At 36.1% G+C, this 17713-nt stretch overlaps 1 protein-coding gene across 1 annotated transcript in view; it reads right to left on the bottom strand.

Moving 5' to 3' along the window:
- ATRX (ATRX chromatin remodeler) overlaps positions 1–17713 on the bottom strand; it is a 280266-nt gene that overhangs the window by 85343 nt on the left and 177210 nt on the right. Inside the window, exons 23-26 of the mRNA XM_052663022.1 lie at positions 16268–16385; positions 11180–11310; positions 9253–9341; positions 8951–9123 (exon numbers count right to left, since the gene is read on the bottom strand). Coding sequence (XP_052518982.1) covers positions 8951–9123; positions 9253–9341; positions 11180–11310; positions 16268–16385 — 511 coding nt within the window. The remainder of the gene's footprint in view (positions 1–8950; positions 9124–9252; positions 9342–11179; positions 11311–16267; positions 16386–17713) is intronic.

The raw sequence follows: 17713 nt of genomic DNA, 5'->3' as shown, positions 1-17713 counted from the left end.
CCTGATATTCTTTTTACTACTTTTTCTTTGAACTTTCATACTAGTTTTTTAAAGTGACTGATCTAATTCCTTTAACATATATTTTCCATCACCAGTGTTTTTTTTTCTTTCATATATTTTATTTCTAGTTGTGACCTTTTCCTTTACCCTTAAAAGTGACCCTTTAATATTTAAGGCCAGTTTACTGGTTATGGACTTCTTTAGAGTTGTTTGCTTGTCTGAAAAACTCCTTATCACCCTCTTCAAGCCTGAATCATAACCTTGTTAGGCAGAGTATTCTTGATTATAAACTTTTATTCTTTCAGCACTTTAAATACATCCTGGCACTCCCTTCTGGACTGCAAAGTTTCTGCATTAAAATCAGCTTATAGGCTTATAGGAGTCCCCTTCTATTGATATACAATTAGCTGTTTTTCTCTTGTCTTTAAAGTTCCCTTTTTATCTTAAACTTTTGCCATTTTAAATATGATGTATGTTGGTATGGGAGTTCCCTTCAATTGATATATGATTAGCTGTTTTTCTCTTGTCTTTAAAATTCTCTTATCTTAACCTTTTTCCATTTTAAATATGATGTACCTTGGTATGAGTCTCTTTGGGTTCATCTTATTTGGGATCTTTGTTTCCTATACCTGGATATCTGTTTCCTTCCCTAGGTATGGATATTTTCCACCATTATTTCTCAAGTAAGTTTTCTGTTACTTTCTTTCCTTCTGGGAACCACATAATGTGAATATGGTTGATGTTTCACAGATGGCTCATATACTCTCATTTTTTAAAAATCCTTTCCTTCTTATTGCTATTCATATGGGGGTAATTTCTACTATTTTATCTATCAGATTGCTTGTCCCTTTATGTCATCTCATCTGCTTCTGATTCCATAAAGTGTAACTTTTTTATTTCAGTTACAGTATTGAGCTCTGATTGATTCTTTCTTGTATTTTCTAAGTCTTTGTTAAAGCTTTCAATGAGTTCCTCCAATCTTTTCCTGAGTTTGGTGAGCACCATTAGGACAGTTTCTTTCAAATCTTTTATCAGGTAAACTACTTATGTCTGTTTCACTGGGGTTTATTTTTTCCTGGGATTTTATTTTGTTCTTTCATTTGGAACACATTCCTCTTTCTCATTATTTTTATTTCCTTTACATTTCTATAAATTAAGAGAAACAACTACCTCTCCTAATCTTGAAGAGGCCTTGTATGGGAGCATTCCCTGTGTAGACCACTTTGGCCTAAAGGCTTTTGCAGGCTGGCTGGAGCTGCAGTGGGCACCAACAGGGGTTAATCCCTGGGGAACAATATGCCCAATACTGCAGTGGTGGGACCAAAGAGCCTGAAGCAGGCCCAGTCCAGGGGCAGCCCCCTGGGAAGTACTGTGTATAAGGCTGCCTTAGAAGGATAGCTGGAGCTGGAGAGGACATGGTCCAGGAGCAACCCCTGAAGAGTGCTGGGCTGTAGGCTACCTTGATGGGGCAGCTGGAGGTAGAGCAGTCATAGGCCAGGAGGAGTCCTGGGAGGAAACTCCAGACAATGGTGATCATCAGTGCCTCCTACCCAAGCCAGACCTCCAGCAGTTCCCTGTCATTTTGGCAGCAACTTCAGGGTGAGTAAACATAGTTCCTTTACATATACTCTAGGTGCCTTTAAAGTTTTTTCACTGTGTCACAGAGTGAGTGTGTCTGCATTTGGATGCCTCAGCAATGTATCTTTCTACTGTAGATCATCCTGAAAGAGGAGAGATTCCCATGGATACTGTGTCTCTGACTTTCCTGCTAGTTTCTATGTGGATCTTCGATTGGCAGCACCAGCATATTGGGCCCTCAGATCTTCAAGAAGAAGTGTGCTATATGTAGGTGTAGATCAGTGTGCTCAGGGGAGTAGGTAAAGACAGGGTCTTCGTGTGCCACCATATTCCTCAATCTGCTTTATGTTTTCAAATATAAATGCTCACTGATAAAGCTTACTCTGAAAACAAGTGCATAACTCAAAGATACTGCATGTTCAGTTCCAGACCATCACAATAAAGCAAACAGCACAATAAAGTGAGTCACATGGCTTCATGGTTTCCCAGCACTTGTAAAAGTTATGTTTATATACTATGCTTGCTTGCTAAGTCAGTCACTTCAGTCGTGTCTGAATGTGCAAACCTATAGATCATAGCCCACCAGGCTCCTCTATCTGTGGGATTCTCCATGCAAGAATTCTAGAGTGAGTTGTCATGCCCTCCTCTACGGGATCTTCCTGACTCAGGGATTGAACCTGCATCTCTTACATCTCCTGCACTGGCAGATGGGTTCTTTACCACTAGCTCCACCTAGGAAGCCCTTATATACTATCCTGTAGTCTATAAGTATGCAATACTATTATGTCTTAAAAGAACAATGCACATACCTTAATTAAAAAGTAGTTATTGCTAAAAAATGCTAAACTTCATCTCACTGAAGCGAGTCATAATCGCTCTGGCTGGTGGAGAGTCTTGCCTCCATGTTGATGGCTGCTGAAAGTCAGGTTCCTGATAATGGGGTGGCTATGGCAATTCCTTAAAAAATGAAGTTTGCTGCATCAATATTAGCTCTTCCTTCCATGAATGATCTCTTTGTAGCATGTGATGCCGTGTGACACCATTTTATTCACAGTAGACCTTCTTTCAAAATTGCAGTCAATCCTCTCAAACCCTGCCACAGATTTATCAACTAAGTTTAAGAAAGGTTCTCAAGTCTCTGTTGTCATTTCCACTATCTTCACAGCATCTTCATCAGGAGCATATTCCATCTCAAGAAACCACTCTTTTTGCTCATCCACAAAAAGCAACTCTTCATCTCTTAAAGTTTTATAATGAGATTGCAGCAATTCAGTCACATCTTCAGGCTCCAATTCTAATTCTAATTATCTTGCTATAATATTTCCACATCAGCAGTGACTTCCTCCACTGAAGTCTTGAACTCCTCAAAGGCATCCATGAGGGTTGGAATCAACTTCTTCCCAACTCCTGTTAATGTTCATATTTTGGACCCTTCCCATGAGTTACAAATGTTCTTAACAGTACCTATAATGGTAAGTACTTTCCAGGTGGTTTTCAACTGACTGCCCAGATCCATCAGAGGAATCACTATCTATGGTAGTTATAGACTTACAAAGGGTACTCCTTAAATAATAAGACTTGAGAGTCGAAATGACTCCCTGGTCAATGCGCTGCAGAAAGAATGCTGCATTAGCAGGCTTGAAAACAACATTAATCTCATTGTACATCTCCAACAGAGCTCCTAGGTGACCAAGAGCAGTAATATTTTCAGAGGAATCTTTTTTTCTGACCAGTCGGTCTCAACAGTGAGCTTAAAATACTCAGTAAATGATGCTGTAAACAGATGTGAGGTTATGCAGGTTTTGTCCCATTTACAGAACACAGGCAGAGTAGGTTTAGCAAAATTCTTAAGGGGCCTAAGATTTTCAGAATGTGCTGTCTTCAATTTGAAGTCACCAGCTGCATTAGCTCCTAATATAAGTCAGCCTGTTCTTTGGCACTTTGAAGCTGGACATCCAGTTCTCCTCTCTAGCTATGAAAGCCCTAGGTGGCATCTTCTTCCGATAGAACACCATTTTGTCTCCACTGAAAGCCTTTCGTTTAGTGCAGCCACCTTCATGAACTATCTTCACTAGATCCCCTGGATGCCTTGCTGCAGTTTCTGTATCACCACTTGCTGCTTCACCTTGTCCTGTTATGTTATACAGATGGCTTCTTTCCTTAAACCTCTGAACCAGCCTCTGCTAGCTACAAATTTTTCTACTGCAGCTTCCTTGTCTCTCTCACACTTCTTACAATTGAAGAGAGTTAGAGTCATGCCCTGGATTAGGCTTTTTAGCTTAAGAGAGAGTTATGGCTGGTTTGATCTTCTATCCAGACCATTACAACTTTCTCCATATCAGCAACTAGCCTGTTTCACTTTCTTATCATTCATGGTTCAGTGGAGTAGCACTTTTAATTTCCTTCAAGAACTCTGCATTTGAATTTACAACCTGGCTACTAGCTGTTTGGTGCAAGAGGCCTAGTTTTGGCTTATCTTGGCTTTTGACATGTCTTCCTCATTAAACTTAATCATCTCTAGCTTTTTATTTAAAGTAAGACACAAAAGAGTCTTTCTTTCACTTGAACATTTAGAGGCCATTGTAGGGTTATTAATTGGCCTGATTTCAATACTTTGTGTCTTAGTGGATAGGGAGACCTGAGGAGAGGGAAAGACACAGGGGAAAGGCCATTTGGTAGATCATTCAGAACTGCAACAGTGCAATATTTATCAATTAAGTTGCCTATCTTACCTGGGTGCGGCTCATGGCTCCCCAAAACAATTACAATCGTAACATCAAAGATCACTGATCACAGAGCACTATAACAAACCTAATAGTAACCAAAGAGTTTGAAATATTGTGAGAATTACCAAATTGTGACACACAGATACAAAGTGAACAAATATTGGAAAAATGGTGCCAATAGATGTGCTCAACATAGAGTTGCCACCAAACTTCATTTTGTGAAAACACAGTATCTGTGAAGTACAATAAAACAAGGTATGCTTGCTGTGAAATAATAATAAATCAAATATTTTGAAGTAGTTTATATACAGTCATTTCCTCCTCACAAACAACCTAATATACTAAACTAAAACACAAAGACGTAGATGCTGTAAGGTAAACTTAAATGACTTATTCAAGATCCTGTTTCTCAAAAAGACCAGAAAGCTAATGCAAATAAATTAGATATCAATTCTTTAAAGGAAAGTGAAATATGTAGTGAAAAATGATAGTTTAATTACAGCCATCTACTTATTTATTAATAGTATCCATTTCGATTTCCAGGTGCAACATGTTGGTTCCTTAATACTTCCAATTCAGGTTTTACATTTACTATAAGAAAGTGATTTGGGGGGAAATTTCCTGGCAGTCCAGTGGTTAGGACTTGGCACTTTCAGTGCCAGGGCCCAGGTTGGATCCCTGGTCTGGAAACTAAGATCCTGCAAGCCACAAAGCATGGACAATAAATAAATAATATATACCAGCTATATATGACCATATGCTGTGATCTACTCAGCCTTATATAGATTTAGATCTAAAGAACAAAAATAGATCTTTATCATCTATTTGTTCTAAAAAATGTTTCTGATCAACTATACATACAGAGAGCTGCAAAAAATGAAATACATCCATATATGAATGACTTCTATTTGACCACAGAGAGCTACACACTAGAGGAATAGGTGAAGTTCATCATTTGTAACCCACAGCTTTCCCTGTCTGCCTTTATGTTCATAACATGTAGCAACCTACTCTTTGCTCCAGTTCTTTATAGTCTTTTCCATATTTCAGCAAATATGGCAAGTGATAGTATTAGGTTGGTGCAAAAGTTAATCACAGTTTTTGCACTGTTGAAATCTGCCTTTTGATACTGGCTGCTGCTGCTGCTGCTAAGTCGCTTCAGTCATGTTCGACTCAGTGCAACCCCATAGACGGCAGCCCACCAGGCTCCCCTGTCCGTGGGATTCTCCAGGCAAGAACACTGGAGTGGGTTGCCATTTCCTTCTCCAATGCATGAAAGTAAAAACTGAAAGTGAAGTCGCTCAGTTGTGTCCAACTCTTCGTGACCCCATGGACTGCAACCTACCAGGCTCCTCTGTCCATGGGATTTTCCAGGCAAGAGTACTGGAGTGGGATGCCATCGCCTTCTCCGTTTGATACTGGAATACATTCTAAATAAATGTGGTCATCATTTTAATGTGCATTTCTTGTTTTATGCTTTTTTGCTAATGACTTATGACTTACTATTTTATATTTATTTTAGACTAGGGAAATGATGTTAGACAAAAAGCAAATTCAAGCGATTTTCTTATTTGAGTTCAAAATGAGGCATAAAGCAGTGGAGACAACTCACAACATCAACAACACATCTGGCTCAGGAACTGATAATGAATGCACAGTACAGTACAGTGGTGGTTCAAGAAGTTTTGCAAATGAGACAAGAGCCTTGAAGATGAGGAGCACTGTGGCCATCAGAAGTTGACAATGAACAACTGAGAGGATCACTGAAGCCAATCCTCTTTCAACTATGTAAAAAGTTGCCAAAGAACTCACCATCGACCATTCTATGGTCGTTCATCATTTGAAGCAAATTGGAAAGGTGAAAAAGCTCTATAAGTGGGTGCCTCATGAGCTGACTGAAAATCAAAAAAAACATCGTTTTGAAGTGTCATCTTCTCTTATTCTATGCAACGACAACAAACCATTAATCAAACAGATTGTGATATGTGACAAAAACTGGATTTTGTATGACAACTGACAATGACCAGCTCAGCAGCTGGACCAAGAAATAGCTCCAAAGCACTTCCCAAAGTCAAACTTGCACCAAAAAAAATGTCATGATTACTCACTGGCAGTCTACTGCGCATCTGATCCACTACAGCTTTCTGAATGCCAAAGAAACCATTTACACCTGTGAAGTATGCTCAGCAAATCTATGACATGCACCGAAACCTGCAATGCTTACAGGTAGCACTGATTAACAGAAATGACCCAATTCTCCATGACAATGCCCAACTGCACATTGCACAACCAATGCTTCAAAAGTTGAATGAATTGGGCTATGAGGTTTTTCTCTCATCCATCACATTCACCTGACCTCTTGCCAAGAGACTACTTCTTCTTCCAGCATCTCAACAACTTTTCCAGGGAAAATGTTTCCACAACCAGCAGGAGGCAGAAAATGCTCTCCAAGAGAATGTCGAATCCCAAAGCATGGATTTTTATGTTACAGGAATAAGCAAACTTATTTCTCGTTGGCAAAACTGCACTGATTTTAATGGTTCCTATTTTGATTAATAAAAATATGTTTGAGCCTTGTTATAATGATTTAAAATTCACTGTCTGAAACCATTAATTACGTTTGTGCCAACCTAATACTTTTAATTGCACAACAGGAAAGCTGGAAGAAGCTCCTCATTTCTGAAAGCAACCCAGCTGCATTAGACCCCATGTGTACTTCCAACTGATGAAGGGATCTATACCTCAACATACTTTTATGCAACCCATTTGGAGCACAGTATGATACATACTGGTTAGTCTACTCTCTCTTCTCTTAACCATGCTGCTGCTAAGTCACTTCAGTCGTGTCCGACTCTGTGCGACCCCATAGACGGCAGCCCACCAGGCTCCCCTGTCCCTGGGATTCTCCAGGCAAGAACACTGGAGTGGGTTGCCATTTCCTTCTCCAATGCATGAAAGTAAAAAGTGAAAGTGAAGTCGCTCAGTCGTGTCCGACTCTTCGCGACCTCATGAACTGCAGCCTGCCACGCTCCTCCCTCCGTCCATGGGATTTTCCAGGCAAGAGTACTGGAGTGGGGTGCCACTGCCGTCTCCATCTCTTAACCATAAGTTATAAGAAAAACTTCAACAAGAGTATTTTAGGAAAAATCATTCCCAGGAACACATAAATTATGAGCTACTTATTTCTAATTATGAGATGAGAGACTAAGGAAAATTTAAGTGAAATGCAGATCAGGAGACCAGAGGAGAAAATAGCAGGAGATTCCCACTACCTTAAACTTTAACCATTCCTTTAAGTATACTTTAAATCTAGCTGGAAGATGAACACTGTTAAGCTGTCTTTATGGGATAGCAGGGGACAAAAACAAGAAAAGAGGAACTGCTTTGGTGGTCCAGTAGTTGGGAGTCTACCTCCCAGTGCAGGGGACATGGGTTCAAGCCCTAATCAGGAAACTAGGTTCCTACATGCTGCAGGGCAACTAAGCCTGCACACCACAACTACAGAGCCCAGGTGCCGCAACTAAGACCCAATTTCACCAAAAATAAAAAAATTAACTAAATTTTAAAAATAAGAAGAAAAGAAATTTTGTAATTTAATTTATACTACTCCCCTGGTTTCTCAGAGAAGTAATCCAAGGTCTATTGTTAGGCTGCCATCTGTCTTTTCTAAGGAGGTACTGAAGAGAGAAATGTTTATCAGGGATTCACCAAATTTGTTCAGCTGGAGGCCTGTCTGTTCTTAGGATCATTCACTGAACTGGCAGCCACAACTCCCTTCTCTTCACAGATGGTCTATACTTTGCTCCACGATTCACAAATGCCACATATTTAGAGTTATTTATACTGTTGTGTCTCTAGATATTTTAAATATTCAGCTATCTGTTCCTAGCACTCAAGTTTCTAAACATCTAGTCAGACTGCTCTAGGAGAATGTGCGGCCTGACTACTCATCCTTCAAATGTAGAAATGAGTAAAGAGAACTTAAGCCACTGGGAAGTTCAATGGAAGACTCGCTGAGTTTATACCCATGCACAAGAGAAAGAAAGAGAAAGCGAAGTAGATGACACAACTGTACCTGATACAAGGGAAATCTAGAGTAGACAATAAATACAGATTCTGAAGAATTACAAAGGAATAAGACTAAAACATCAAAACTAGCTTTACTGTATAAAATGAATGACAATCATTGCTTATTACCTGAAATGCTTACAGTTATTTATATGTAGTTAAGTGAAATCACCATGGTGGGTTTAAAATAGGATATATCTAGGTCTGAATCCTCTTCTACCGATCATTTATAAAGATATAATAATATTGTGAGGCTGTTCAAGAATTAAGTTAGATAACACATAGAGTAAAAATAATATAGACTTTAGGCATATACGTGTAAATAAATGTTAGCTTTTCTTTTTCCCCTTCTTAAATACCAGAGAGAGCACAATGGTTTGCTTCTACTTCAACATTCATTAAACATTTGTTGCTATTATGTGTATATGATTATCCTAGATGCTTACCAATTGTGGAAAGATATTCCTTTGAGCCCATTGGTGAGGATAATTAATAACTGGAAAGAAGCATGACTTTACAATGACATGATATTTTTAAAATCAGTGTTCCATGATATATGTAAGAATTATTAGACTCACTTTCTTCCAGTTTTAAAGACACTGAGGGATTGTTTCCTGTTTCATCCACATTTCCTTCACCACCTCCTCGAGATCTTGAATTCCAGACTTTAATCACTTCAACATCATTGTCACTGCCACTTCCACTTGAGCTACTATCTTTTTTTCCCTTTTTCCCCTTTGCTTTTTTCTTTCTAAAACACAGAACAAATTCAAATGGTTAGGGAAACACAGGGAAAATACAAGTGCCAATTATTAAAGGACAATCAGCAAGTTGGGATTTTAAACATGTCAACACAGGGCACAAAAAGTATTCAATTTACTTTGTATAATCATCAGAGCTTAAACTCATGGAGGTTTCATCGGAATCTGAAGCTATAAATTCATCCATACTGTCTTCATCAAAATATCCCTAGGGAAAAAAAATGAACAGTTTAAGAATTTATTTCAATTTAAACTGGAAATCATAATGATGATGTCTATTTCATTTAAGGATAAGTTCATTGTTATGAGATAAGAAAGAACTGAAGAACTATAACATATTAGAAAAAATAAAGGAAACATCACAATATGACTAATAAATGCAACATGAAGTCTTAGATTGACTCATGAAAAAGAAAAGGGATGTAAATACAAAAACTGATGAAATCCAATTAACCTCTATGTTTAGTTACTAGTACTTATGTGAATTTCTTAATTCTGACTATTTTACTATGGTTATGCAAGATGTTAATCTATGACAGAAGAGACAAGAACATACAATTGAAAAAAAATAGTCTCTTTAATATGTGGTGCTGGGAAAACTGGACAGCTATATGTAAAAATGAAATTTGAACATTCCCTAACACCATACACAAAAATAAACTCAAAACGGATTAAAGACTTAAACGTAAGGCTGGATACTATAAAACCCTTATAGGAAAACATAGGCAGAACACTCTCTGACATAAATCCCAGCAAGATCTTTTTTGACTTACCTCTGAGAGTAATGAAGATAGAAACAAAAATAAACAAATGAGACTTAATTAAAATTTAAAAAGCTTTTGCAAAGCAAAGGAAACCAGAGACAAAAACGAGGTACTATGCCACACTGGTTAGAATGACAATCATCAAAACTCTACAAACAATATATACTAGAGAGGGTGTGGAGAAAGGGGAACCCTTTACACTGTTGGTGTGTGTGTGCTAAGTCGCTCAATCGTGTCTGACTCTTTGTGACCTCATGGATTGTAGCCCGCCAGGTTCCTCTGTCCATGGGAATTCTCCAGGCAAGAAAACTGGAGTGGGTGGCCATGCCCTCCTCCAAGGGATCTTCCCAACCCAAGGATCTAACCCAGGTCTCCCACATTGCAAGTGGATTCTTTACCATCTGAGCCACCAGGGAAGCCTTGTTAGTGGGAATGTAAATTGGAATAGCCAGTATGGAGAACAGTACAGAGGTTCCTGAAAAAACTAAAAGTAGAGTTGCCACATGATCTAGCAACCCCAGTCCTGGGAATATACCTGGGAAAAAACTGTAATTCAACAAGTGTACAATAGTCAGGACATGGAAGCAACCTAAATGTCCACTGACAGAGAAATGGATAAAGAATATGTGGTATATATATATATATATATACTATGGATATTATTCAGCCATAAAAAAATGAAATGATGCCATTTGCAGCAACATGGATGGATCTAGAGATTATCATTCTGAGTGAAGTCAAACAGAGAAGGACAAATATTGTATGATATTGCTTATATGTGGAATCTAAAAAAAGGGTACAAGTGAACTTATTTAAGCAACAGAAATAGAGTCACAGGTGTAGAAAACAATCTTATTGTTACCATCAGGAAGGGAATACGGGATTGGAATTGACATATACACAATACTATAATAAAGACCTACTGTATAGCAGAAGGAACTCTACTCAATACTCAGTAATGATCTATATGGGAAGAGAATCTAAAACAGAGTGGATATACGTACAACTGATTCACTTTGCTATACAACAGAAAGTAACACAACATTGTAAATCAACTATATGCCACTAAAAATTTTTAAAAAGATTAACATTTAACACTCCTTCCATAATCACAATTCATTCAAACACTGAGTAATTAACTAGAAATAAAATAGGCTGAAGTACTGTACCACAAAGAAAAAGAAATCTGAATATACAGTAAGTCTATATAGATCAACCTTTTTCCAAAGTTATTCTACTTACTACAGATACCTTTTGATCAATCTTAGGTTAGTTAATTTACCTTATTTTCTTTACTAATGTAGTCCAGCTGCAAACACCATGGGTGAGTCCAGATTCTACTTAACATTTGAAAATCTTGGAAAAGTTTTGCACCGGCCTTTCCTCTTCCGCCTTCACTGCTATTACCTACACCTGATCAAAAGAAAAAAAAAAAAAAGAGCTAACGTTAAGACATAAGAATTCTCTAGTTCAACTAAGGTGTTTCTGTATTAGGACCTTAGCTTGATCTGTGCATCAGAATACTCTGGCCCTGTAGAGAAGCTAATAGGCCCTCACTTTTAGACTATTTCAAAACACATAAACAGGACTGCAAAAGAAATCCAACATACAGAAATCATCGAAATGCTACAAAAAAAACACTTGTGGTATAATGATATGCAACCTTATTAATACATTAAATAACAAAATATAGTAGTAAGTTTAACAATGGCCTGAAATTTTGAAGTACTGATAAAGGTAAATAAGTTTGAGATATCAGTAACAACAATAATATGTAGAAATATTTCTTATTTCTATTGGTAACAAAGTCACAGCTATCACTAATACTACTATGGTTTAATAACTGGAAAAATGCCATATTTTTGATAGAGGTTAGTGAAAATTGGCAGTATTTTCTTATTCAGGTCCTAGATTCTATCCATGTGCTTTAGATTACAAATTCCTGCTTTAGATAAAGCCACTCTCTGTATACAGTACTTAAGCAAAACTCTTATGTCAAAAACCCAGCATTTATAAAAACTGTTTTTCCAGTTAAAAAAATTATTTATTTTGCCCAGGGAAACTTCAACAATATATTTTTATATGAAAATGAAGTAAAAATGAAATGAATGCACATTTCATTAAGATGACAAAATTATCAAGGGGGTAAAACACAAAAGAACAAAGTTGATCTTTTAAAAGAACAGTATTTAAACAATAACATTTTTCTGTCCACACATGAGGGACAAGATGTATATTCAGTAATGATATGAAATATGAATAAAAAAGCATAAAAATACAGTACTCGCTATTTTGCCTGATTAGAGGTATTGCCACTGTGTATGATAGAAATCATTGCTGTGAAAATGAGGCATCTAATTTCTTGATAGCATTCCCTTATAATCCTTTTATTTCTACAAAGACATAAATAAGTCTTCTTTTCACCTGAACACTTAAAGAGGCTAAGGTATGCGCCTATATCTTGTTCTGGTTTTGATTTACATTTCCCTGATGGCTAATCATATTGAGCAACATTTAGAGAGGTGATTCTCAGGCAGAGGGTACATCAGAATCACCCAGAGGAATTATAAAAATGCAGCTGCCTAAGCCCTACTCTAGAACCATTGAATCAACCTGTAAGATAACAGGAGTTTATTGTTTTCTATTTATAAGAGTACAATTCAGTGGCATTAAGTATAATCAAAATGTTGTACAACCATCAGCACATTCCATTTCTAAAACTTTTTCCATCATTGTTAACAGAAACTCTGTACCTGTTAAATGAATCTGACTCTTCTAGTCAATTCTAAATGTAATCACACAGTATTTGTCCTTTTGTTTCCAACTTATTTTACTTAACATGATGTCTCCAAGTACCATTCACATCAGAATTTCTTTAAAAGATTGTAATATTCCATTGTTTGCACATATCATATTTTGTTAATCTGTTCATTATTTGATGGACACATTGATTGCTTCCATGTTTTTGGCTATTATGAATGCTGCTGCTATATAAACATGAATTGGTAAGTATCTGTTTTGAATTCTTGCTTACAGTTATTTCGAAAGTAGAATTTTACCTAGAAGTACAATTGCTGTATCACATGGTAATTCTCTGCTTAACCCTTTGAGGAACTACCACACTTTTGTCACAGCAGCTATACAAGTGTTCTAATTCCTCCACATCACTTCCAACACTTATTATCTTTCTTTATTTGAGAGTCATCCTATTGGGTGTGATGTGATATCTCTTGGTTTTATTTGTATTTCTTGAATAACTAGTGATAATGTAGAGCATCTTTTAATATGCTTATCAGTCACTTGTATATCTTTTTTGGAAAAATGTCTATTGAAAACCCCTAAGTCCATTTTTGAATTTTGTTGGTTTTTTGTTGTTGTTAGGTTGTAAGGGGCTCCCCAGGTGGCGCTAGTGGCAAAGAACCCGCCTGCTAATGCAGAAGACATAAGAAACACAGGTTGGATCCCTAGGACCGGAAGATCCCCTGGAGGAGGGCAAGGCAACCCACTTGCCTGGAGAATCCCATGGACAGAGGAGCCTGGCAGGCTACAGTGCACAAGGTCGCAAAGAGTCAGACATGACTGAAGCAAATGACCACATGCACACACAGAAGTTGTAAGAGTTCTTTTTATGTTCTGGATATTAATCCCTTTTAGGAAAATGACTTACAAATATTTTCTTCCATTCTGTAGACTGTTTTTGTATGTGCTCCATTTCTGCATGCCTAAGAAAATGTATGGATTTTAATAGTGATTTAAGCTAAAAATCAGCCTGTTTTAAAACTAAGTATTCACACTTATAAAACCTAAAGTGTCTACTGAAGGCAGAGGCTTACATGTAAATTGAAACTTCTGATGGAAAGTCAAAGTTTTAGCTCCTCGGTTGTGTCTGACTCTTTGTGACACCATGGACTGTAGCCCACCAGGTTTCTCTCCATGGAATTCTCCAGGCAAGAATACTGGAGTGGGTTGTCATGCCCTCCTCCAGGGGAAATTCCTGATCCAAGAATCAAACCTGCATCTCTCGCACTGCAGGCAGATTCTTCACTGTCTGAGGAACCAGAGAATTTGATGGTAAAAAGGAAGGAAAAGAACTGTATTTTTTAGAGAATGAAGGAAAATTAAGAAGATACTAATTTTCTTGAAATTCATTAAATTTAGTCTCTTATGACTTTAATTCTGCAAATATTAAATATATGATAAATTATTACTACTAAAATTACCATCAAATTGTTGCTAGCATTAAAAGAAAAATTTATATGAACTTCTTAAAGCTAAGTTGAATATAAAAAGAGTCAAAGAAACAAAAGTATTTTTGGACTATGTAATCAATAAAGTATCAAAGATTTTAACTGCAAGTGAGACAGGTGACATTTTGGGAGAAACACTTTGATGGTTTCTAGTGAGAATCAAGATAAAGCAGCTTTTAATATAATCCATTTGGCCTTTTATGAGAGTTTTTTTCAAGGGGTTATTAACTCAGGTTATTCTACTTTAAGGAAAATAAAACATCACATTTAGTAAGGGGGAAATTCCAAGACATTCTCATGACTGAAAGATTCATGGCACCAGATAAATTAACAACCATACCTTTCTTAGTTAAGAAGCTATAGCAGTTAGTACTTTAGATATTTACTACTATCAATTAAAGTCATAAAAAATGAGACCCCCCTTAAATCTTAAATATTGCACTGCTCTTAGAAAGAATATGTTTTAATATCTATACATGAGCTATATTAACATTTTGCTGTTGGTTATTAAACACAACTGATTCTTTAATATTTTTAAACAGTACGTTCCCCACAATGAAACAAAATTTTAAATATTTTGGAGAAAATATTAAGTGACCAAATTTAGCACCTTTTATTATTCAGAGATTAATGAAAGACAGGTCTCAACATCCCTCTCTTTCTCACTGGAATGACTATATTTAGTTAATGATGTCTGTACTTTTTGTCATTCAAGTCCACATGGTACAATAAATCTAATAGCTTATGATTAATATACAAATGAAAATGTGTGACTTAATAGAAATGATCTCCTTTCAAAAGTCAGTCAGAAAATTGTTTTAAAAATAAAGCAAAAAAATCTCTATAAAATACAAACATTCAAAACCTGTTTTCCCCAAAGTAGAACAACTGTTCAGGACCATCATCATTATTCTATTTTCTAAAAGAGAAATTATCTGTCATAAAGAGTGTTATTTTAACTACTAATATGAAGCATCACTGTAATGTGTGTGTATAAATCTCCACTCTCTATTTTTTTTTGATCACTTGTATTGAAAATAGCTGAAGAGCACCTTCTAACCTATAGCCCCTAAATAAATCTGGCACATCAACTGGGGAAAGGTACCAGAATAAAGTGACCAACAAGTAAAAAATTTCACTCCAGACCAAACAGAAACTAACGTTTTGCTCTGTGAATGGTGACAACCTTGGACAAACACACATACAAACACCTGAATTTATTGATGATGAAACAGTATCTATCTGTTATATGTTTTTAAAGCACATAGAGTGACTTTCCTAGTAGACCAGTGGTTAAGATCTGCCTTCAATGCAGGGGACATGGGTTCAATCCCTGGTCCAGGAACTAAGATCCCACATGCTGTGGGGCAACTCAGCCCACATGCCACAACTAGAGAAAAGCCAGCATGCTGCAACTACAGAGCCCACATACTCGAACTCACATGCCACAAGTGAAGAGAAGCCTGTGTGCTGCAACAAAAGATATTACATGCCGCAGCTAAGATCCAATATAGTCAAAGATAAAAAAAATAAGTAAGTTTAAATAACAACAATTTTAAAAAAGCATATGAAAAAGAGTATAAGTTCCTCATAATGTAATCACTCAGAAAATAACCTGTTATTAACATATTTGTGTATTTTAGGCATTTCTGTGTATTTTTATTGTAACACTGGGACATAATATATGCCCTGCTTTGTATTTTGCCCTTTTTTCCCTTCAACATTTGTCAATTTGATACCTAAAAGGCAATTTCATTAGTCTGACTTATAGGTCTTTTATTAATGTGGTTGGATATTTTTTAATAATACAATGGAATTTTCTGTATCTTCTTTTATGGATTTAGTAAAATATATAATATTTTATGAAATAAAAGCTCTTTACAAATTAAGGCATTATTGATATATTCTATATATTTTTTCACTATTTTGTTCCTTAATTTTATTTTGAGAATATCAGCTTTTTAATTAGAAATATTTTTTGTTTTTATAATATAAACATACCATTTTACACAAATCCAAAATTGCAAAAGAACAACTGATGTGGTAAAATTACCATGATAGCATTCTTCAGAAACGGAATGTCTTAAGAAAGAAAAAAACAACAAACTAAGTCTATTTGTTACCTGTTAAGTGATCTAAGTAGTATTGATAGAGTTTGCACTGAATAGGAGTCATTCTCACAGCTAAAACATACTCATGCTTTGGAGGCAAAAACTTTGTTAATGCTGTATAATCTTTCCTCTGTAATTAACAATAAACAGAATGAAAATTAGTTAAATATATGACAGGAATTAACTGCTCTAAGAATCATCACTGCTTGCAACTAAAAAGTGCACACAAATAAAAGGTACCAGACATATAAGAAAACATTTACTTAAATATATTTACCCTCTTTAATCACACAATGATCCCATTTAATTGTAGTTAATGTATTTCATGTGACTACATAGTATGACTCACTGGTAAAAAGATACTGCAACACACCAGGCAGGTTTTAAATTGAAGTGGCCATACTACCAAGTGAGCAATTTAGGTTTTCAAATGGTCTCCTCTATATAGAAAAAAAGAAAAGAAAAAAAAGGTGGGGAGGGGATACAGTAGGTAGTGCTAGCAAAAAGAATTGCTTTAATCATACAGTAAAACGGATGAATCAAAGTCCAATGCAGTCTGGGTTATCCTTTGGGTAAAGTGTGTCAACATGCCAGAGGATAACATATAACATCGGGGGAATGTTTGTCCAATTGAGAAAACAAGCCATGTATAGGCATTCTTAATACAGGAACAGGAAAGAAAGAACACTAATGTGATAGATACAAATGACTACCTAAATCAGAAAAATGCCACCTAGGTAGAAGCAGTAATACAGAAATAAGAGTACCTGCTAGTAAGTACCTGTGGGTAACCTAAACAAACAGAAAGACTTTACCTTATATAACGGTAGTACAGTCAGTCAAAAGGACAGCCTATCTCATCTCTTATATCCATTAATAGCTGGTGTCTTAAGAAAAATAAAGAACTGAGATCTATTAACTGCTTGCTTAGTCTCTAAATACTTATCTACTCATTAACAATGGTTTACTGAAGATCTGTGTGGAAAGAACACTATTAGTCCATTAAAGTTACTGTATGTACTTGGAATTAATAAAACTGTTTCTTCAGGATTACTTCTTTCATAATTCATAAGTGCCTTTCTTACAACCATTTCAAACAAATGAGGTTTGGAATACTATACTATAAATTCTGGTGAGCACAGAAATTTCTTAATCATAATAGCTGTGGTCCTTTTACATATCCCCTATCTTAAGGATGAGAAAAATCTAAACATTAACATATAACCATATAAAGCTATACAACCAGTGAATGAATTAATTAAGTATTTTCTAAACTTCTCATTGCAAATTTTTAAAAGTTCAATACTAAATAAACTTTGGAAAAGAGTGCAAGAAGATTTAACTGTAAAACTACTGAAAGAAGGAGACAGAAAACACAAAATAATTCAAGTTTAAATTCAAAAAACATTTTAAGATTACAATATAAAAAAGTAACAATATATTATTACTGTGGAATGT

The sequence above is a fragment of the Budorcas taxicolor genome, chromosome X (genome assembly GCF_023091745.1).
Source record: "Budorcas taxicolor isolate Tak-1 chromosome X, Takin1.1, whole genome shotgun sequence".
NCBI lineage: Eukaryota > Metazoa > Chordata > Mammalia > Artiodactyla > Bovidae > Budorcas > Budorcas taxicolor.
Note: the sequence above shows the minus strand (reverse complement) of the source record. Positions and strands in the feature narration are given on the sequence as shown.